The sequence below is a fragment of the Astatotilapia calliptera genome, chromosome 6 (genome assembly GCF_900246225.1).
Source record: "Astatotilapia calliptera chromosome 6, fAstCal1.2, whole genome shotgun sequence".
Lineage (NCBI taxonomy): Eukaryota > Metazoa > Chordata > Actinopteri > Cichliformes > Cichlidae > Astatotilapia > Astatotilapia calliptera.
In genome coordinates this window covers 3992477-4016222 of record NC_039307.1, presented here as the reverse complement: position 1 = coordinate 4016222, position 23746 = coordinate 3992477, and the positions used below count along the sequence as shown (strand labels likewise).

Sequence of the window (23746 nt, the reverse complement as noted above, 5' to 3'; positions counted from 1 at the left end):
AAGCCGGGGCTCGAACCGGCAACCTTCCGATTACAAGGCGAACTCCCAACTCTTGAGCCACGATCGCCCTAATAATTTGGGTAACAATCACACGTCATATACTTAATGTTATACAGGTTCTAAAAACTATGGGTGTGATGCAGTTTTCTGTCGCTGCGACTGTTGAAATGTGACTCTGAGAGTCAGGTAGCAATTGCCAACAGCACAATGTTTTTTTGTAACTGTCTGGTGAGTTGGGTAGGATGAATGAAAGCAGCCTGACTTTTCCTCTAACTGGCCAGATTTCACGTGGCAAAAATGGCTACGACAGCAGGTTGGTGAAGCACCCAAGCTTTTCACTAGTTTGTGTAGGGGGAGACAACAGCCATCTCTGAAGAGGTCGGGGTGACCAGCTCTCTTCTTACAATTTAAGCAGACATGCTGATGTTACGCACACTACACGCATTATAGGTACTTAAAGAGTATCCATGCTGCGCTGTGGGGATGTAGGTTGCAGAGATAGTCTTGACACAATAGAGAAAGTTGATTTGTATATCCAGATGTAGATCACAAAGTTCAAAGCCTGTTCATGCTCGGTTTGTCACAGAACAAGAAAAGAAGAACGCATCAGGGACCAACATGTCTTTTTTCTTCAACCACGTCATCCAGTGGGTGCATTTTATTTCTGTCTTTGCTTCCCAAAATGTAATATGTTTTCTGTATTGATTTGTATATTAAGCATACTGTACTTTTTTGTTTTAATAACAAAACACTCACATAAGTAAATAAGCAAAATGGCAAAAATACAGAACAGATAATCATGGCTCAAGCACATCTGTCACACTAACGATGTCTTTGTTTCTTACCTGCCCAGCTTTGTTCGACTTGTTGACTATTTGGTTATCACCACCTTGCACAGCTGTGCAGTGATTGCAGTGGATGAAATACTGACTCTCCTGCAAGTGCAGGCAGGTCCAACACCCAGCAATGCCATCATTCAAAGCTGGACCCTTGACTCAGACGCTGCCACTGACTGTACTGAAAAAGAGATGGATGAAAAGGTAGGGGAATTATTCAGTACAAGTAACTGTAAAAATATTGCATTTATTTTTGTAGCCATGAGAAATCGAGATGTCAAGAGAACACATTCTTGTTTATGCCAATATATGTATCTTCATCAGACTATTGAGTCAGAAGCTCCTCAATTCCATCCTGTATTCATGTCTGAGTTGATCCTGGACACAAACAGCTTGACTTATAAACCCTCTGAAGAGAACTTCTGGGTATGATTAGTTTTTACACTGTATAGTTTTTTTGTTTCTAATCAGAAAATACCCATCAACATTATGTTTCTGTTTCCTACAGGAGACTGTTGCAGATTTTATCAAGCATTTTGAGAACATGGTGACATCAGTTAAGGATCTTACTAAAGATCCTATTTTTAATTCAGTGATTGAACCTCAAAGGGGTGAGGTTAGTGACGTTCTTCAATCTATTTCAACATATTTTCAACCTGCCTCATATTTATACTTAAAATTGTCAGATTTTTTGATATGATTGAAGTATTATGGTTATGTTGAATTTTAATTTGCAATTAATATGGGATTTTATTTGAATGTTTTATATGTTTCTGGAAGGTGGTAAATAAATATGAAAATGCACCCTCTTTGAAAGTTATCCTAAACAATGACGTCTACCTGCAAAGTTTAAAGCAAAGCATCCAGGTCAGTGTTTTTACTGTGTTGTTTTCCTACGGTCTCATGGCGTCCTGATAGCTTTGAACTGAGCTGATGTATTTTTCTCCTTCAGAGGTCATTCCAGATTGTATTTGCTGCTGCAAACGTGTACTCACACATGTTTGAGCACTTTCTGAGAATCTACAAGGAGAATGAAAGTTTGGATCTGGATGCACTGCAGGGACAGGATCAAGGTAATGTGCAGTACATCAGCATCAACACTGTTAGAGCTTTCTGTAAATTTCTGTGTTTTTTGTCTTTGTTTTGAAAAGATAAAGGTTTTATTTGTCAGATAGTTGGACACTTAAAAACAGCACATTCATGTGTTGTCACTGGGTGTATCGTTGAAATATGACAAATGTCCTCCCTCATAATATGCTTTTTAATATTTATTTAACTTTTGCATTGGTCCTTTCGGTCCTTTCTTGGCCTGCTGCTTTTCTTTAATGCGTTTTTTTGTTATGGAAATGTTTTATAGTTTACTGCCCAGACAGGATCCATATGACTCAGTGTGATTTCAATTGTGTCCTTACAAAACATATTTCATTTTGTCTTTTAATACTTCAAGCTGTCACCAAATTCACATACCTTCAGAGACCATTACATATTATTATTTCTACTCCATTAAGAAAATTATTATTCTCTTCTTGTAGCCAGCAGTCAGTTTGCAGCAATATTTCGTTTTAGCATATTCATTCCACTCTCTGTTGAAGCCTCTATATCTTAGATCATAGCTTGGATCATAGACCCCACAGTTTGATTGTTCTCAGCAAATTAAATTGTTCTTTACAAGTTTGGCAGAGTCTACAAGTAAAAGTCAGTGTACGTAATGATATGGATATGACATGGAATCTTTCTTATCACTGTAGGTTTAGGTAACAGTACAGGGTCAATCAATTGTTGTAGCCTATACTATATTGATTTTTTAAAACATTTTTTTCATTCTTAGTTTGATGGTTGTTATGTTTATTTTAGAACACCTTACATTATAAATGCTTTTAATATTCTTGGGAAAACGTTCGGTCTAAAAAAGCAAAATGGGGATATTGGACATGTTTCTGAATAGGAGAAAATAAAATAAAGTCACGAAGAATAATAAGTTAATAAGTTTTACTTGTTAACTTATTGTTCTTGTGGTTTGTTTACAAAAAGCAAAGTAACCACAAGATACATGTTATTTCCTTTTTTGCTGATAATTCTTGATTTTATCTCACAGATTTATCCTTCTTTCAAAAAGCGCTCAAGTTATACCCCACACAGCAAAAGGAAGCCGCGGGTATTCAGCAGAGGACACATCTTGGTTTACTGGTTGTGGACAAAGGACAGCTCAAAGAGAAGCTTGTGTCATCTTCCCTCCGAAATCTGGAGGTTAGGATTAGCCTATCTGCACATGCATGCAATACACTCAATAAGTTAGTCCACTAAAATGTATTTTTTTTCCCATTATTATTTTGTTTTTTGTTTTTCATCTAAATTTTACTCTTGATTGTTTTGGAAACATTTGGAAATGTTTTTGACCATAAAATGTGATTTAAGGTCATCAATCACATGCTCACCCAACTCGCTAAGAGGAAAGTAGACGCCATAGTGACGGAAGTTTGTGAGGCCGAAGTTAAACTAGGTTTCAGTCCTTCTACTACAGCTCAGCTGGCTGACTTTCTCACATTTGTGGATGAGATTCAGGAGAGGGTGAGACGCTCCTGTTTAATAATTAAATCCGATAAACCAATAAAACAGCAGCTTGTTTTCTTTTTCCTCAGCTTCCTTTCTCTGCTTTACTTGACTCCATATTTCCATTTTTTGTTTTGCTAGATTATAGAAATAAAAGAAGAGCAGAAATCAGTATCCAAAATGTACGATCTGATCAACATGTACTCAGTTCCCACACCACCAGAAGATCTTGTGAAGTTTGCCGCACTGGAACCCTTTATTGAGTCGTTAAGCTCTGTCATGCTAAAGGCAGTGCTACAGCGGAATGGTACTATGGAAAAGTTTTGCAGCTGCTTGCAGAAGGATATAAAGGAAATCAAACAGGAGGACATGAAAATCCAGCTTAAATTGCAGGTATAAAAAGATGATGACTTTGTTTTTAATTTTGTTGTTATTTTTCTTTTTAATAATGCTAACTAATGGACAATTAAAAAAAACAAAATACATTTGGTATAATTAAAAACTTGTGGATTTCAATGTGTAGGATCCACAAATTCTAGACATCAATGCTGATTCATCACAAGTGCATCTGCTGTTGAGGGAGATCAAGATTTCCATAGAAAAGCTACAGGCCAAAGCATCCTCCTGCATAGCCTACCAGAAGAAATTCAAGGTATTTCTTCTTTCAATGTAAACATATTTCATAGAAATTAGATCAGGCCATAACAGTTTCAATGTGTGCTAAAAAAAAGTTGTTACTTTAATTTTGAAAGCCAAACTTCTGACCACCTGAAAACAACTTACTCTCCCATTCTCTGTTTTTAATTAATAAAGATGGAGGTGACCAAATTTGAGTCACTGGAGCAGCTGACGGCAATGTTCAAGCTAAAGCAGTTGCTCTGGACCTCTCTGGAGCAATGGGACCCTTTACAGAACGGATGGCAGCAGGTGAGGTGCAAACGTTTAATTCTATATCTACAGCACTGAAAGTAATTCTTTCACCACCTGCTCAATTTGTGAGTGGGCGCAGGGAGGTTTGGGGTCTTCACTCACCCCGGTTCTGTTAGCCGTCAGGGCTGGGGGGCTGGGAGGAGGTGCTGGCCGTCAGATTGGGGTCTGGGATGCGGGGCCTCCCTGCTACTGCAGATAAGGAGGTGGTCCGCTTGCCTCCACCCCAGAGAGAAGGGTTACATCTCCTGGGTCTAGGTGCGGCTTGCCCCTCTGAGGGCGGGGGTACCTGGACCTGGGATATAGAGTATGTTTGGGGAGTGCGACTATCTGTGCAGTGTCTATTTGTGTCTGTCTACACGTTGGGTGAGTGCCGAGTATTTGGTTGTGCATATGGGGTGGGAATGCACGTCTGTGTCCGCGTACGCCTGTTCGTCTGTGTCTATATGTCAGGTTGGGTCTTAGACTCAACCTCTCTGGGTACATCTCAGGCCCTCTAAAGTACGGAGGCCTATCTCCCCTCACCACACTCCCTGCCGGTGGCTGATGCCCTCAGACGTTGGTGTGTTGGTGGTCCTTGTCGTCTGTGGCTGGGCGCTCATGTATGTACCGGCTCACTCCTGGTGGCCGATTGGCGGGGCCTGGCGCCTGTGGCCCGGCTGGGCCCCTTCCGGGGGATGGGATGCCCTCAGGCCTCTGGCCTCTGGGCCTGAAGCTCGGTCCTCTCTGGCACAGCTGGCTGCCGGCAGAGCCCGCGGGCACGCCACCGCAACCCCCTCTGGCCTCTGCTCCGTACCCTCATACCCTGGAAGACGGGGCTGTGGCTCCCCACACTCCCTAGCAGATCGTTACATGGAGAAACCTTTGGAATACAAGCATGCTGATCCACACAGGTGTGCACACAGGTGTTCACAGACGCGGACTACACCTTTCTTGGCTGCTGCCTCAAAGCACATTGTGCGCTGTCTATCTTGCGTGCTGCACAATATCGTTTAATATTTAGTATCTACTGTTATCTACTGCTAGCTAGTTTGTTGTGATGGTGCTGTTTTTTATTATGTTGCTCTTTTTTTGTTTGCTTTCTCTTCTGTTTTTTTTCTCCATACAGGTGATCCAGGTGTTTTGCTTGTTTTTCTTTCTTTCTCTCCCTCTCTTTCTTTCATTCTTTCTCCCTGTCCTATCCCCCAGTCATGTCTGTCCCATTTGTAGCAACCGAAAATAAAATAAATACATAATTATAATAAAGGTCAATCAAATGGACCAATATGGCAAGGCCATGATGATCCACTTGGTAAAATAAATCCGCTTGGCATCTTTCTTGGCCTTAAGACAACAATTCTGATGACTAAAGATCCAAACGGGACACAAAAAAAGAAAAAAAAAGAAATGTCTGCAGTCTGAATGTCTGAACATACACTCACAAATACAAATGTTAAAAATGTGGAGCTGCTTTAAACCATTTTCGTGTCACTATATAATGAAATAAAAGCTGTCTGTATTTGACAAATATTACCCTGTTACCAGGATGACAGACAGCTAGTATGAACCCACAGAGAACGTGACTTTTTGGAATTGAAATGAAAGTACTTTGACCCACCCACAGCTGAGCCGTGTCATAGAGGCCACTCTGTGTGTGAGTTTGTGTGTGTCAGTCCTTCATGTCAGCATTCATCAGTTTGTTTGTGACTGGCAGAAACTTTGATGGCAGCAGCACAGTTGACCATGAGTGGTGTCACAACTACCAAAGGCTTAGTTATGATTTTGACTCTGATGTGTCTGCTCCATCTTTCAAGTGCACTGATAAACAAGGACAAACTGGAGGAGCTGAAGGGAAATGTTGAAACATCACAAAAGGAAACAGCGAGAAGGAAGGCTGAAAATAATTTAGACAGAGCCTATGTTCCAGCTATCTTTGATGATTTTGGACGTCTCATGGATCCTTTGTGTGAAGTTATGAAGCCATTGTTGATTTCTACATCACTGCTTAGACCAGTGTTGGATGCAATGGATGACCTAAAGACTTGTGATGGCAACACTAACACAACTAGAAAATAATAAAGATGAAATGTAGCATGTTAGTCAGCATCTGTCTCTGGTATTAAATGTTCTGTATCTGTAAACCTTCTCTTTCATACTGTGCTGCCTCAAAATCAAAGCTAACTGTACACTTGACTTATAAACTTTGACAAGAAAAAAAAACATCTAAATGATTCAGAGAAGACTTTGAAGAAATTGCTGTGGTTGGATAAAAGTAATATCAAGCTGGGACAGGGCCCTATACACAAAATCTTGGGAATTTAGTTCCCTCAGCCAGAACACTGAAGAACACTGTGGATGGATCTTCCAGCATAACAATGACCCTAACATACCACCAAGGCAACAATGGAGCGGCTAAATAGGAAGCACATTAATGTTATTGAATGGCCAATTCAGTCTGTTGACCTGAATCCCGATAGAAAAATCTATGGAAGGAACAGCCATGTGACTGTTAAGATAGCTCTAAATCTTTTAGGATTAGAGTTTTCCATTAAAGAGAAGTGGGCCAAAATCCCTCCTGTGTGCAAACCTGGTGATAAATTACGAGAAAAATCTTACCGCTGTGCTTACCAACAAAGGTTTCTCTGTAAAGTACAAAGTCATGTTTTTCTTCAGGAACAAATACTTTCACTTAATGATTTCAATTAATTACATGCAAAATAATTTATAACTTTTATGCACTGTTTATTTATATGGATATTTAGATGATATTCCGTCTCTCACCATGAAAACAAGACACTGTTCATTTCTTTGTAAGTGAGCCAAGTTACAAATTTAGCAGGGGATTAAATGATTATTTCCTCCACTGTATAGCAAGTCTGTCCATGCATACACTATAAAGTACAGTTTATAAATGAATGCCATTAGCTCTACTGTGTTCTTTCATTTTATCCATCACTAGAGCACGCTTCAACAACTGGACATGGAGCAGTTTAGCTCATAAGTCAACAAATACAACAAGTACATCAACCAGCTTGAAAAGGGTCTGCCACGTAACAATATAGTTCCCTGTCTGAAGAACAAGGTGGACGTGATGATGCACAGAGTGGGTAGAAAAAAAGTGTTATGAAATATCTCATATTTTTTGTTTCATAGATAATGTTGCCAGCAGCCTCTTTATAAAATCATACCACATTAAAATATGGGCTGAAAGTAATAGACTGTTTTTGTGACTGCCCAAGTGGTATTTATGTGTTCTTTTTTTTAGCTGCCTGTGATCACTGATCTTCGTAACCCATGTCTGAAACCGGAACATTGGAAGACTTTGGAGTCTTTGGTGGGGACTTCCCTCAATGTGGATGAACTTACCATAGCTGGTTTAGAGGAGCTCAGTGTTTTCTCATATGGCAAGGAGATTCAGGAGGTAAAATGTATATAATATGAGATTTGCTTGTTCTGCTTAGGAGACTCTGGGTACTACTGAGTACACAACACATCCTAATACCTAATAAAAGTTACAGATTGATTAGAGATCCCAAATTTATCAGCTCATCATTAAATTGCAACTATAGTTATGGCAAACTCCTTAGGAACTGACACAAATATTAACTTTTAGGTTTCAGGACAAGCTTCAGGTGAGGCATCAATGGAGACCATTATCACAAAGGTATGTGGGTTAAATATAACTATTTATACAGATATTACATCTCATTAAAAGTACTAAATTAGAAGTTACATTTACATATCTCTCTATTTAATATACTATCCCCACATTTTATACCCAAATATGAGTAAAAGCCACTCAAATGTTACTTGATTTCAGAGAAAAAATGCTAATCTATTAGTGTAAAAGGGAAGAAACAGTTAGCTACGTTTGCATAACCAATTAACAAGACAAGATACGACACGTTACATGGCTATAACTATAATAGCATAAGAGGTCTAATGCAGCAGATGTTTCCACCATAGACAGGTTAACTGTTTTGGCTGCAGTGACAGATTTAGCACACTACTCAACACAATATCTACGCTCCTTTTGGAAATTCACGTTTATGGGAGAATAAACATGCATGCAAAACGATATTTAAGAAATTCCATGTGTTACTGCGTGTTGATGAAGCACTCCTAATGGGTCTTGCAGGTGGAGGATTTGTGGAAGAACACAGAGTTTACTGTGCTGTCCCATGGTGACACTAAGGATGTCTTTATCTTGGGAGGCACGGATGATATCCAGGTTGTGATGAGTTGCACTTTCATGCAGTCTATTGTAAAACATCACCAGTGTTTCAGTATCTCTAAATGTTTATGTTTCATCCCTCTGTGTTTATTTATGTGTGAAGGTACTCCTGGATGACAGCATTATCAGTGTGGGCGCAGTGGCATCCTCACGCTATGTAGCTCCCATCAAGGGGAGGGTCAAGAAATTGCTGACACAGCTGATCCTTTTTAACCAAACATTGGTAAAGTCTTTTAAAATTGTTTATTTCTAAGTGAAACTGGTTCAGCTGTAATAAAGGTTTGCTTTCTTAAATGCAGATCCAGTTTCATTCACATTGGCTTTCCTCAGTGGCTGTAGAAAAGAAAACAAAATACTTGCAAAATATATGATTTTTCAAAGTTTACTGAGTTCAGTAGATGGTTTAAGGGAACATTGTTGAGTTTTTTCATTCATTCCTATGCATTTTAAATACTCTGTCTGCTCACTGTGTTTCTTTTTTTCCTTTCTAGGAGGAGTGGCTTACATGTCAAAGGAACTGGTTATACCTAGAAAGTATCTTTTTGGCTCCAGACATAAAGAGACAGCTGCCTGCTGAATCAGAAATGTTTCTTAAAGTTGACAAGTCCTGGGAAGAGATCATGGCTAAAGTTAACTGGATGCCCAATGCTTTTGATGCAGCCACACAGACTGGTATGTGACTGTGTTTCAGCGGTTTTCAGCATTCTTTATTTTCATGGTTGCTGTTTTACACACACGGCTGTAGCTTTGCAGCTCACAGCTGAACACATCACCCACAACAACAACAAAAGACAGACAGGACCCAGTTCAGACTTTAAGCCGGCGAGGCATGATTGCGGATGTCGCTCAGGTGTCGTCTGTGTGGTCTGCGGTGCCCCTGCAGCGCCACAGTGACCAAACACGATGCATTAAAACAGCATTGTAGGGATGTTAATGCTGAAAGACGAAGGCAGAATTACTGTACATGCAAATACATGCATTCATGAAGGCGACTATGCTGACACACTGCATACAAGCCTGTTGTTTTATTCCAAAAGGTCTGTTGGAGACTTTGCAGCAGAACAATGCTCTTTTGGATGAGATACAGAAGTGTCTGGAAGCTTACCTGGAGTCCAAGAGAGCCATCTTCCCAAGGTACTATGCACACATGATTTGTTTGTTTGTTACATGATAGAAAAGCAGGCCTGTACACTGTATTGCAGCTAGAAGCCTCAGATAAGAGTAGAAAAACAATGCTGTCAACACCAGACACCAGCAACTAGTATCTTCAGTTCCCAGACATCCCAGTTAAAATAAGATGGGATGCTACACAGTCATAAACACGGCCCTGTCCTCATTTTTTTTTAATTTGTTGTGACATTTGATGTTTTCTGTTGTGTGAATAAAATATGGTTGTATGTGATTTTAAAATCCCTTATTCCACCACACCAAGTATATCATATTTGATATGCAAGTTTTGTGCATTCTTTGAGTTTTTGAGACTTCTACAACAACAGTGTAAATTTTGAATTTACACACATTTTGAATGGACTGTTTTAAACTTCACTTTGCTTGATCTTCATAAAAATCTCATGCTGCCGATTGATTCATAAAAATCATTCGGCAGCATGTTTAATTTTTAAATGCAATTAAAGATGCGGAGTTTGAAAGATTATTTGTGGATGCCGCGGTAATCTGGGTTCACCAAAAGTACATTTTGAAAGCAACAATTTTCATGTTTAGTCTATCGACATCTGATTGAAGATCATGGCAATGTAATATTCTTTTCCTTCCTTTAGATATGTTTCATAGACAATCTGATCTCTTAATGTCTAATTATTCATATTTTACATTTTTTGTTTTTAGAAAATGACAAACATTATTGTTAGATTGTTTGCATGCTGTGCTATGTACCTTTTGTCTGTGACTTACAGGTTTTACTTCTTATCCAATGATGAACTGCTAAAGATTCTTGCTCAGACACGTAACCCTCAGGCAGTGCAGCCTCACCTCAGGAAGTGTTTTGATGCCATCACTCGACTGGAGTTTGCTTTATTGCCTGAAGAACCTTCTGGTGCTCCAGAAATGTTGGATGATGGAGAGCAGAAGACCATATATAGCACAGACATCCTGAATATGGTGTCCCCTGAGGGAGAAAAGGTCAGGCTTGAGGAACCTTCAGTCATCTGGTCATTATTGTCTGTGTTTAATTCTGCATGTTATTCTCTCTTTAGGTCTTTGTTATAAAGTAGAAAAACTTTCTGATGTTTTTTACTCATTTGGCAGGTTAGAATTCCTAAATTGAACCAGTCATTGAGATACAAGTAAGATATGATTCTTAGGTAGCCAGTCATTTGAAAGCAAGAAGCTCACATGCACAAAATCTAAGAGAACAGTCTTAAAGAATAATATTATATCCTAATCACAAAGTATATGTAATTTTTAATGCAAGTGTGGATTTTATAGTTTGAGCTCTCTTTAATAAATACTACTTCTCTCTCACTTGGTAACCATCTTAGTATAGTAAGAACTACTGTATCTCAAGTGCAAGGACTTAGCAAGTACCAATTAAGGCATAAAAGGGACATCCCAAGTCTTAGTTTGCACCCAAAACTAGAAACATAATAAGACATGAATGGTGATGTTATCATGGACATTTGTTTTACAAGAATTCTTTTGTTGACATCTGTTTGCTGCTCTGGGTTTTCTTATTCACATGAAAAACTCCAGTCTTTGCTCAGGTGTCAATTACAAAATAGTATAATAAGCACAAGAGGTGTAATCAAATCCTCAACCCTAACTGATTCTGTGGTTCTGTGCTTGAAGGTGGGTTTGGCTAAAGGTCTGAAAGCACAGGGAAATGTGGAAGACTGGCTTTGCAAAGTGGAGGAGGCTATGTTCTCCTCACTGCGACAGCTCAGCAAGGCTGCCATTGTAGACTACCAGAAGAAGTCTAGAGAGGAATGGGTGGTGGCAGGACACCCGTCACAGGTACACAAATACACGAACACACACACACACACGTGTGTTAAAGGAAAGTTGGGTGCTAGAGCCTTTTAGACTTTCGAAGGAGCACAGGTGCATGCTATCCTGTGTATAGTCATTTATTAGATTGGCACTGGAACAGATCAGGAAATCATTACTACTAAATTCCATTTTATAGGTATATTAACAATTAGCACTGCATAACTGTTTATGAGTCAACCAGACTCTTGCTGTCATATCTAAAGCTTTCATAGGTTTCTCAATTTATTTATATACTTTTTTGATACTTTTTGCTCAGTTTTGTTTATAAAAGATTTAACTTCACTTTGTCTTTATGCCCACCAGGTGGTGCTGACCATATCACAGCTGATGTGGTGCAGGGACATGGATGCGTGCCTGGAGGGAGACCATGACCATTTTGCTGCCTTGCAGAAATTTGAAGGCACCAACTTTGAAGTAAATCACAGTACAGATTCTTTTACTGCTTCTTTAATTCTGTGGTTACATTTTAACCTCATCAAACAAACCTGGACTTTTTTTGCTCTTTAATTTCAACGTTATAACCCAAGGATGCTTGCTTGATTATGTTTCTGTGCACTCCAGAGACTGAATGCCCTAGCAGCATTGGTACGAGGACAGCTCCCTGCTTTACATCGTAATATCATCACAGCCCTCATCACCATTGATGTTCACGCTAGAGACATAGTCACTGATCTAGTTCGACAAAAGGTACAACAGTGTAGTGTTAGCGGGACACTGACTATAGTTACCTGATTTTTCCTGTGATCAGTGTTATAAAAACAAAAACAAGTTAGTAACAAGTCACCACCTTCAACTGACTTAAGGTTTTCTTCAGGTTGACAACAGGTCCAGCTTTGAATGGCAGAGACAGCTGCGCTACTACTGGGACATGGACCTTAATAACTGTGTAGCCACAATGGCACTGTCCACTTACATTTATGGCTATGAATATCTGGGAGCTTGTCCTAGGCTGGTCATCACACCACTCACGGTAATGGAGAATATAAAACTACATTCACACAAATGTAGAGTTCCAGTTGTAAGTATATTTAGACTGTTCTTCAATTTTGTGTGATACTTAAATAAAAAATGTCTAAGAATTCAATTTTAATTTTATTTAGTGCCAATTCATAACAACAGTCACCTCAATGTGTTGTAAGGTAAAAGTAAGACCCTATGATTTTAGAAAGGAAACAATCAGAATACCCCTTTTAGCAAGCGTGTGGTGACAGTGGGAGGAAAAAGCTCCCTTTTAGCAGGAAGAAAACTCATGTAGATCCAGGTCCAGCGAGGGGCAGCCATCTGCCATGATTAGTGGGGGGTGAGGAGAAGGAGAAAGCAGCGGAGAGGGACAGGACAGAAGACACTGCGGGAGAAGGAGGCAGAGTTTAATGATTAAATGCAGGAGTGCTGTAAAAACACAACGGAATACATACAGTCAAACGGGCCACAAAACAAAATACTAGCAAAACCACCATATGCTACTGGCAATAACTTATCATTAGAATCAAAATACAGATTATATATCCAAAACTGTTTAGATAAATGTAAAAATTAGTTAGAAAAACTTACACTTGGCATATTTTTGTAAACACTGTTTTATTTCATTTAGACTTCTTTAAGTGTTAGTTGTTTTATCTGTCATCTTTTTAAATTCTATAGAAACATGGATCCTTTTCTTCATTTTTGTGTTTCTCTGTCTGCCTTGGGACGCAGGACCGTTGCTACCTTTGTCTTATGGGAGCTCTTCAACTGGACTTGGGAGGTGCTCCTGCAGGGCCGGCAGGGACGGGCAAAACAGAGACCACAAAGGACTTGGCAAAGGCGCTGGCCATCCAGTGTGTGGTCTTTAATTGTTCAGATGGACTGGACTATAAGGTCAGCTACAAGGAATTTTATGAACCTAGATCGCTTTTTTGTCATTGCTAGACTACACCTGAAATAGATTACAGCTGGACAGGTGCTTGGAATCACTGTGACCAGCATAAAGGGCCGTTTCTGGTATTTTATAAGCCTGTTTATGAACTGCAAATAACTTTGAACAATGCTTTATGTCATCCATTAAAGTAAAATTACTGATGTCCTATTTACAAACACAAAAGATGTACAAAATCCTCTTTGAATAATTACACTTAACAGTGGAATTGCGGGTATTGAGTATTTGCCACTATTTGGAAGATAAGAGTAGTAACTACTTTTCAAGTCTTGGTATTCCACACATAATATCTGTTTTTAATGAATCACAATATTCTTATACAGATGATGGGTCGGTTCTTCAGTGGGCTGGCACAGTCAGGAGCCTGGTGTTGTTTTGACGAATTTAACAGAATCGACATTGAAGTGTTGTCTGTCATCGCTCAGCAGCTCATAACCATAAGAAATGCCAAAGCTGCTAAGGTATACAAACACATGCACACAGTTTTGCAAGAAAAAATCGGCTGTCATGTCCTAGAGTCACCTCACATAAAGTTAAATATTTCAAGTCTAATTTGTTGTTTTGATATTTCTGGCTTTTGATTTACAAAATACAAATTAGTAAAAGTTTAATTTAATTTCAAGTTTGTTATAAGTTACTCAAATTTGAATTGCCACCAGGTTGAAGACACCGAGTGTATGATCACGTCCATTTTTACCACCATTTCCTCCACTGATTTCGGGTGTTGGTGATAGTTGGTCCACTGTGTTTTATAAAGGCCAAAGTCAGATTTTAGAGTATTTCACCAACTGCTGACAAGCTGTATGGAGGTGCCAATTTCCTTTTCCAGTAGAAATAATTACCTGCCATTATTAATTGCAGTGCCAAACTTGCTAGCATATGGATTGCTGGCCATATTATAACTCTCCTTGAATAGCCATGGGTATTACAGTAGATGGGGTGTTGTCAAGAGGAAGATACAAAAGACTGCACTCACACTTTTTTTAACCCTTATTTAACCAGGAAGTGGACATCTTAAAGAAATACAGAAATACATTTCTGTATTGTAAAGCCTTATTTGATTGCGCTTAAGAAAAATGGATGGATGGATGGATATTTCACTTTATCCATAGTGAGTATATAGTTTAGGATAATAAAGTTGACCTTTTACTAACAAGAGTGTCTCTTTTATCTTTGTTATGTAGCTGTCAAGGTTTCTATTTGAGGGCCGGGAGATCAAGCTGGTGATGACATGTGCTGCATTCATCACTATGAACCCAGGCTATGCTGGAAGAACAGAATTACCCGACAACCTTAAAGCTCTCTTTAGACCAATAGCAATGATGGTTCCAAACTATGCTCTTATTGCAGAGGTAACTTCCAGTTTGTGTGTTTATGTGTCTTATTCTAAATTCTCTGATATTTCTCCACAGAATAAGCTATCATTTTCCCTCTTTTATTGACTTAAGCTCAGCTGCATTTGTTTCTCTGTTCTCCCTCCAGGTGATTTTGTACTCAGAAGGATTTGAGTCTAGTAAAACCCTCGCAAGGAAGATGACCCAGATGTACAAGCTGTGCTCAGAGCAACTGTCCCAGCAGGACCACTATGACTTTGGGATGAGAGCTGTCAAATCTGTCCTGGTCATGGCAGGGTCAGAGCATTACACGGACACATATGCATTGAATAATCAGGGCAGACAACCATCTTCTCTGAAATGTCTTTCTGTGACTGCTGTGATTTTAAATAGTCTCACACACATATACATGGATATGTTTAGCATTTACCATTTTGTGTATTCTGAAGCTACATGTACATTATGTTTACTGTGACATGTTTCACATTTTAAGTAGATAATTTGTTTTTCAAGACAAAGTGCTGCTGTCCACAATAAGACCAGTGAAACTGGTGATACTGGTGATTACTCAGATTAGAGGCTAAGAGCTTAGGATCAGAATCAGACTTTATTTATCCCCAAGGGGCAATTAAGAGCTCCCAGCACTTCCTCATTTAAACTCTAGTTCCTCTCTGAAAAAAATAATTTACATTTATTTTATTTATTTGATGCTTGTCATAACAAAGTGTTTGAAACACATGAAGAGATGAAGAAATGACACATTTTGTAATTACAACTATTTAAATGAACTACTTTAGAAGAGATGCTCATACTGGTTCTTTAACCATGCGGGTTTCCTTTTATATTTTATCAATTTTTTGTGAATATGACCAATATGAAGACAAAAGACAGATTTTAGGATGCCCATTACTAACACAGAACTATTTTCATTGTATAGCGATTATTTGCGAACCTGGAGTGACTCTGCAATATTAAATATAAAAAAATGTTTAGGTCACAAAGAAATCCATATAATTTTTAATGTTTGCTCGTAGGTCACTGAAGAGAGAGAATCCTCACCTTAGTGAGGATGTGGTTCTAATTAGAGCACTGAGAGACTCCAACCTGCCAAAGTTCCTCACTGATGATGCCGTGCTGTTTGGGTAAGTCTATCTGACATTGTAAGGGACTGTTTCTTGCTCTGCAGCATAGGGATTTATACATTTGGCTGCGAAAGATCCTTATTACAACCCTGGGCGCAGACACAAATCCTTTTGGGGTTGTGTCCTCTGCCAAATTAAACATGTGGAGCTACCCACCGTGGTGAATAAGGGAGCAATAACTGAAGTAGCTTTGTTATTTCTTGTTAAACTGCACAATAACAGTAAGAACATTAAGTTCTAAAAGTAAGAGTTTGTATGGTACCTCTTCTTTCTTTTTTTTTATATATCTGTATGTTTATGTTCATGGCAATCTTCCATTCCTTTCCAGTGGTATCCTGTCAGACCTGTTTCCTGGTGTTTGTATCCCTGAACATGACTATGGTGTGCTACACTCAACCATTGTGGAGTCTCTGGTTAAGCGAAACCTTCAACCGTTGGATAGCATGACTAAGAAGGTAGAGTACAAGTGGAAAATATTCCAAGACAGACACTTCAGCTCAGTTAATTCCAGCTGCAGACGTAAATCTTTTTAAAAGATCAGAAATATTTTGAGTATTTAAAAAGCCTGTTCCTCTTATCTTCCTATTAGGTGATCCAGCTTTATGAGACCATGTCAGTTCGCCATGGAGTTATGTTGGTTGGACCAAGTGGTGGAGGTAAGACCACTGTCTACACCATCCTGGCAGACACTCTGGAGACCCTCCATCTCAAAGGACACCAGGCTGTCAACCCCTTCTATCAGCCTGTCAAGACCTATGTGCTCAATCCAAAATCTGTCTCAATGGGAGAGCTCTATGGAGAGGTACAGCACACAGGAGACTAAATCTGACATCAGCAGTATTTCCTTTTCTCTCACTGCAATTATTTATTTAACTTTTGTGTCAACCTCTCAGATTAATACTTTGACATTGGAATGGCGTGATGGACTGATGGCACTGAGTGTCCGTGACGCAGTCAGTGACACTAGTGATGACCACAAGTGGGTTATCTGTGATGGACCAGTTGATGCCCTTTGGATCGAGAACATGAACACTGTATTGGATGACAACAAGATGCTCTGTTTGGCCAACAGCGAGCGAATCAAACTTACTCCATCCATACACATGGTGTTTGAGGTTAGAGCCAAACAGAGTGAAAGTGGAACTGGATCACTTTTGTTGACAGTAAATTGGATTATAAATTAATTTGCAGGGTCTTAAACATGAGCTCAAGAATAAACATTTAATGCTTTACTAAGAATATGAAGCTGGATTATAATGGACTCTCTTATAATAGGAGCTTGTAAATCTTAAGTCGTCTTCATAATGTGTATTTGCAGGTTCAGGACTTGGCTGTGGCATCTCCAGCCACAGTAAGTCGCTGTGGAATGGTTTATGTTGATCCTGATGAGCTCAAGTGGATGCCCTACGTGCAGACATGGATTACTGGGCTAGGGGACAGGGTATGTGCATGTTATATCTCCAAATTCTAGATTTCTCTTATATTATACAGATAGGATCTTAAGTATTTTGACAGCTGCTCCTTTGCTTCTCCATGGAACTGCGCAGCCTCCTTTATGGGATTTTTAGACAAAATCCATCCTGTTCTTCCTGTCCTTCAGTGTAACCAGGTGTTGCACCTTGTTGTAAACCCTCTGGACTTATACTGATATGAAGATATCTCTTGATTGCTGACTACTGCAGTCATATAGCCATTATAACTAGTAACTGATGCAACATATTGTATATAAAGTTAGATCACCTAAAACTAATTCCCTGTGGAGAAATGCATTTAAATTTAAATGTATTTTTATTTTTTATCCCTATAGGTTAATTTTTACATTGTAGTCAAATTGTTGTTTTTTTGCAGTGCATAGTTCTTCCCTCTTGATGTCAGTCCTACCTCTGGGCATTAAGAAGACTATTACTAGGGAGTCTAAGCCAAACTAGCAAGGTTACTTTATAAATTGTGTAGATAATGTAAATGCATGACTCTGCATACACTTAATATCCTGCTACAAGCTTCTCTGTAAACCTCATTTAACTTTCTCCTGTCTCTCCAGCTTCCAGACCCAGTGGGTGCATACCTGATGGAGATGTTCAAGCAGTACGTGGAGAAAGGTCTACAATTTGCGTCCAAGCATTGTGTCCAAGCAATTCGCCAAGTGGACATCAGTAAAGTCAGCACTCTGTGCTCCTTGCTGGAGGCTCTTCTGCTGGGTAACGGAGGACCAGACCTCAAGATGGTACATTTAACACAAAATGTAGCTGTCATGTTTAGTCCTTTTTTTGTAGGATGCATCAAAAGAATCAGTCATTTAGTTCAAACAACAATTTTGCAAACTTGACAATGAAATAAAAAAAGTTAATTTTTTTCCACAAAGGAAAAGCAAAAAATGTACAGGGAGCAACTTTGGTTAAACCAGCAATGCGTTAAAGATGAGAGTGTGCTACTTCTGTTCGACAAGACAAAGCCATAAGTTATATACATGCTTCTTGTAGAATTATTGACTTACTCACCCATGTTCTTACTTATTGATATGTCTTCTTTTTGTGGTGGCAGAATCCCAAGCACCTTGATGGTGTACTATGTCAGACCTTCATATTTTGTTATCTATGGGCCGTAGGTGGCAATCTGACTAGTTCTTACTGGGATGCTTTTGATACCTTCATCAGAGAGCAATTTGAAGGCAACAAAAATGCAAAGGTATGCAGCTGTGACCACCACACCTACAGAAATGGATGAGCTGTGAGGATAATGCAATCTAAATTATTTATTTATTATAGAACAAAACTGGGCAGTTTATTCAAATCGGTCAAAATTCATACACTTGTATTCAATGTATATAAAGTGGAATAATTTAAGCTGTTCACAGAGTGCCGTATCAAGCTATGTTAATGGAGCATTGACTGGAAGGAAAAGTGTATTAAGAATTCCAGATGTGAAACCGTAATTTGAATTTAACACACATAGGCACTCACATCCACACAAAGAATTGTACAAAGCAACACTTCACCAAAACTGCTGTTACCAAAGCTATTAAACAATGTGAGTGAAACTGAACATTAATGATTTAATGTTTTTTCTAGCTAATGGCATTTGGGCTGATACTTAATAAGACACCTAATAATTTTGTAGTAAGTTTTTTACATTTGTGTGTTTTGTAGCTCCCGACGTGTGGTACCTTGTGGAGTGTCTACATGAATTTTAATCACAGGGATCTGCAGTTATGGACAGCTATAATCCCTTCATTTAAATATAATAGGGAACAACCTTTTTTTGAGATGCTGGTTCCCACTACAGACACTGTTCGCTATGGATATCTGATGGAGAAACTGCTATCCGTGCGCCGTTCTGTACTCTTCACTGGTGACACGGGAGTGGGAAAGGTAAAGAATCTTAGAACAGATAATAAATGGATGACAAAGGGTACATTTTATAAATCCAAAGCTTTTCTGATATTAAATGGTAAAATGGTAAATGGTCTGTATTTGTATAGCGCTTTTACTTGGTCCTAAGGACCCCAAAGCGCTTTACACTATACACAATCATCCACCCATTCACACACACATTCACACACTGGTGATGGCAAGCTACAGTGTAGCCACAGCCGCCCTGGGGCGCACTGACAGAGGCGCCCCAGGGCATACTTGATGATGCAAAAAGAACAGCTGAAAAAAAGCACATACGTCTAGGATACTTCAGACTCCTTTTTGCACTTCATAAACAAAGACCCACTGCATGTGTTGCAGATGCCTTGCTACAGCCACACTTAGCTTTGGACAGAACGCTGCACATACATGTCATATTTTGTTGAGATTTGGTTCTGTGTGATTTGTGGAACAAACATTCCCATGCTTTTGGCATGACATATGTAGAAGGTTAATTGTATATATTAGTGCCACTGTTTATTTCATTCACCTGAATGACTGTGTGTACTGATGGATCTGGCAGTTTCCACTAAATTACTTATTATGATGGTGACGTATTAATAAAATGCTGAGGAGTTTTAGAGGGGAAATAGCACGAGTCTGCAGCAATGCTTAGTTATAGTTTCATATCCAAAATATCCATGGTGCTAAAGCAAAGGTAATATTTTGGTGTTGCAATTTAGAAAGGAATGCAGATATCAAAATTTATATGTGAAAAGTAATTGATGAACATGTTCTTGCAGACTGTGGTGGCCCGGGGCCTTCTTAACAGGATCCAGGAAAGTGCAGGATATCTTCCTGTCTTCATCAACTTCTCTGCTCAGACCTCCTCTGCCCGTACACAGGAGATCATTGAGTCCAAACTGGAGAAAAAGAGAAAGAACATTTTAGGTAAAAGAGCAAGTTTGGCAATGACAACATAAAAGCAAACCCAAGAACCATACATGTTGTGTCAGACTGTCATATGCATTTGTTACAATTGTTTGCACCATCTGGACAGCAATGTAGCTGAAAGGAAATCCTTTGAGAAACTCCAACTGATAAAGTTTTTCAGACAAAAGCTACCATCTTATTGTTTGAATTATAGGTCCATGCTTGTCAATGACATGTCTTCAGGGTCTAACTTACAGATAACACATTAAGAGGCCTTTCTTCAGCACATTCCCAAATTGTTCTGGAGCTGCTTAACACAACCATAGAGTCGCTTCCTTTCCATTAGTTTAACAGTTGCTTCCACTATTCATCTACACATCTACTGCCTGGCCATTCATCCAATAGTGCTTACACATTTACTTTTTTCTTCTTGAATATTTATTATTTTTCTCTCCATGTAGGTCCTCCAGGAAACAAGAAGTTGGTGGTCTTTGTGGATGACTTGAATATGCCTAAGCTGGACAGTTATGGATCTCAGCCTCCTATAGAACTCCTGCGTCAGTTCCAGGACTTTTCTGGGTTTTATGACAGAAACAAGTTCTTCTGGAAGGAGATCCAGGTATGCAAATAAGATGAGCTACACTGTAATGAGACATTAAAATATAAATGTGCGTGTGCATATGTGAGAATATGGTTGCAGTTGAGGTTATCTATTTTAGACTTTTCCAAGCAGTTTAAAAACAAAACCACAAGAAGGAGCATTTTCAAATTTTCAGATTTTAGAAAGATTATGGGGCATGTTTCCTATAAGTACAAGCACGTATCTAAAACAAGGGTAGGACAGTTCCACTAGCACAGCTGTTCTAGACTAGCTATAAGTTAATTGCTCATAAGTCTTAACCTTTTGTTTTTAGTGTCTGTACATTCTACGTTCCCATAAATATTGCCTACAAGTAAAGACAAAATCATTCTAGTCTGAACTACTGTGGATGTTTTCCCCGTGTTCAGTTTTTGAGCACAGTTAAAAACCTCATTTGTTCTGTTTGGTGTTTTTAATGAATACTAAATCCTTTTATGTAGGAAACCCAGTCATCTTGTGGGCTATTTGTTAGCTTTTTTATTCGCCATTTATAGAATGAGAATCTGAATCAGAATGTCTTTAGATTAGATTAGATTAGATGAAACTTTATTAATCCCTCGGGTGGGTTCCTCCGGGAAATTCCGTTTCCAGTAGCAAAGCACCGAAAGAAGTTGCATGTTACAGATACATTAAGGGGAATGAGAGTAAGGATATAAGCATAAATACACCATATATACACATATACACATGTATAGATACAGAATATACAATATGGATAAATAGGATTGCTCATTTGAGTGAGTATTTATTGTCATCGTCGCAGGTACAACGAAATTAAAAGTGGTCTCTGATCAGTGCATCATCCATAGAATGTTTACTACCTTAACTTGTGCTATACAAACACACATATACACACAGGCACAACTGATTTTAGAACATTTCTGTACTGTCCTTAAATGCCCCACACAAGGAACCCCTCTTCTTAAATGGAACATTTTATTGTCAATGGTGACATGTCAGGAAAAAGTAACATACTAGCGTTTTATCCGCTGTTTAGTAGTCCCTTTATTCTGTCTTTTTCTTCTCAGGAAATGACCATTACAGCAGCATGTGCTCCTCCAGGAGGGGGGCGAAATCCTGTGTCCCCCAGATTTATTCGCCACTTCAGCATGTTGTGCCTGCCAACACCCTCGGACACCAGCCTCAAACAGATCTTCAAAGTCAGGAGTCCTCCAAAATACTGACACACACACACACACACACACACACACACACACACACACACACACACACACACACACACACACACACACGTATGTAAAGAATTACATTTTAGGGAGTAGTGTTTACAGTTCAAAATATATCATGTCCGTGCTTATTTATTATTATTTCAAGTTAATCTTGACAGATTAAGAATCTTTATTGAGTAGTCTGTATGTGTTATGTCCATGAACTTCTCTCTATGAGATGTTGCGCTTACTTTAAATGTTTTAATTTTTCCATTTCCTGCTCCGCCAGTATATGTAATTTTCAGTATACCCCTCTTCATGCCCTCTCATTTGTGTTACAACCACTTTTCATACCCAACCTCCTTCCAGGCTATACTGAACGGTTTCCTCAGTGAGTTTTCCCAGGCAGTGAAGGACTGTGCCGGACAGATTGTGGATGCAGCTGTGGAGATTTATAACTGTTTAAGTGTGGATCTGCTGCCCACCCCAGCCAAGTCCCACTATGTTTTTAATCTCCGGGACCTCTCCAAGTGTGTCCAAGGTGAGTATTCCTTTGGTCTTTGGCTGCTTTTTCATTCATTGGCAATCCAGTCCTTGTATCTGACTATTTTCAGAGAATTATTTTCTTGGTTTGTTAAGTGGCTTAACACTGACCTGTGAACCATTCAAGCAGGAAAAACGCCCCTAACTGAAGAGCTGAACCAGCATAAGTCTACACATAACAAACTTCACAAAGAACCAATTTCAGATTGTATCTTCGGGCACTTTGTTACTAGCAGCCTGTTGCAAAAACTCATAATTTGTTGCCATCTCTTGAATCTATGAGAAATGCCAAAAATAACACAACTTGACCATCATAAAATTTTACTTTTACAATGACAAGGTGAGTCGCAGATTATTAACCGAATTTGACCTATCTCAGGATGGTGTGCCCTTAAATAATCTGGGGAAACAGGGCAAGTAGAGCACAAAAGAACAACCTACTTCAGATATAAGATAAGATAAGATAAGATAAGATAAGATAACCTTTATTAGTCCCACACGTGGGAAATTTGTTTTGTCACAGCAGGAAGTGGACAGTGCAAAAGTTATGAGGCAAAAATTAGAATACAATAAGAATAAATACAGTACACAACTGTACAGAATAGAATAAAATAAAATACTATATACAGTAGAATAAAATAAAATAAATATACAATAAGATAAAAATAGAATACAAATACAAATACTATATACAACTGAGTAAAAATACAACGATGACAGAAAGGATTATTGCACTTAGTGTTATTGCATATGTATGGATGTGTGTGCTTGATCAGTTAAAGTCTTTATTATGGAGTCTGACAGCAGTGGGGAGGAAAGACCTGCGAAATCTCTCCGTCCCACACCGTGGGTGCCGCAGTCTCCCACTGAAGGAGCTGCTCAGTGCTGTCACAGTCTGCTGCATGGGGTGGGAGATGTTGTCCATCAGGGATGACAGCTTAGCCGCCGTTCTCCTGTCACTCACCACCTCCACTGGGTCCAGAGGGCATCCTAGAACAGAGCTGGCCCTTCGGATCACCCTGTTCAGTCTCTTCCTGTCCCCAGCAGAGATGCTGCCGCCCCAGCAGACCACGCCATAAAAGATAGCAGAAGCCACAACAGAGTCATAGAAGGTCTTCAGGAGTGGGCCCTCCACTCCAAACGACCTGAGTCTCCGCAGCAGGTACAGCCTGCTCTGCCCTTTCCTGT

The 23746-nt window shown here is 39.2% G+C and overlaps 1 protein-coding gene across 1 annotated transcript in view; it reads left to right on the top strand.

Annotated features, from left to right (window-relative positions):
* dnah6 (dynein, axonemal, heavy chain 6) overlaps nt 1-23746 on the top strand; it is a 52668-nt gene that overhangs the window by 6170 nt on the left and 22752 nt on the right. The window contains 39 exon segments of the mRNA XM_026169780.1: nt 587-647; nt 854-1040; nt 1161-1262; nt 1345-1452; nt 1617-1703; nt 1789-1909; nt 2932-3083; nt 3252-3404; nt 3528-3779; nt 3910-4038; nt 4200-4313; nt 7252-7395; nt 7558-7713; nt 7906-7956; nt 8431-8523; nt 8630-8749; nt 9018-9198; nt 9564-9660; nt 10440-10665; nt 11332-11496; nt 11836-11946; nt 12094-12219; nt 12347-12502; nt 13228-13389; nt 13771-13908; nt 14632-14799; nt 14930-15078; nt 15816-15923; nt 16252-16378; nt 16513-16725; nt 16817-17038; nt 17242-17364; nt 17965-18147; nt 18465-18608; nt 19070-19291; nt 20077-20224; nt 20668-20825; nt 21875-22006; nt 22385-22556. Of these exon segments, the coding sequence (XP_026025565.1) occupies nt 587-647; nt 854-1040; nt 1161-1262; nt 1345-1452; nt 1617-1703; nt 1789-1909; nt 2932-3083; nt 3252-3404; nt 3528-3779; nt 3910-4038; nt 4200-4313; nt 7252-7395; nt 7558-7713; nt 7906-7956; nt 8431-8523; nt 8630-8749; nt 9018-9198; nt 9564-9660; nt 10440-10665; nt 11332-11496; nt 11836-11946; nt 12094-12219; nt 12347-12502; nt 13228-13389; nt 13771-13908; nt 14632-14799; nt 14930-15078; nt 15816-15923; nt 16252-16378; nt 16513-16725; nt 16817-17038; nt 17242-17364; nt 17965-18147; nt 18465-18608; nt 19070-19291; nt 20077-20224; nt 20668-20825; nt 21875-22006; nt 22385-22556 (5661 nt within the window).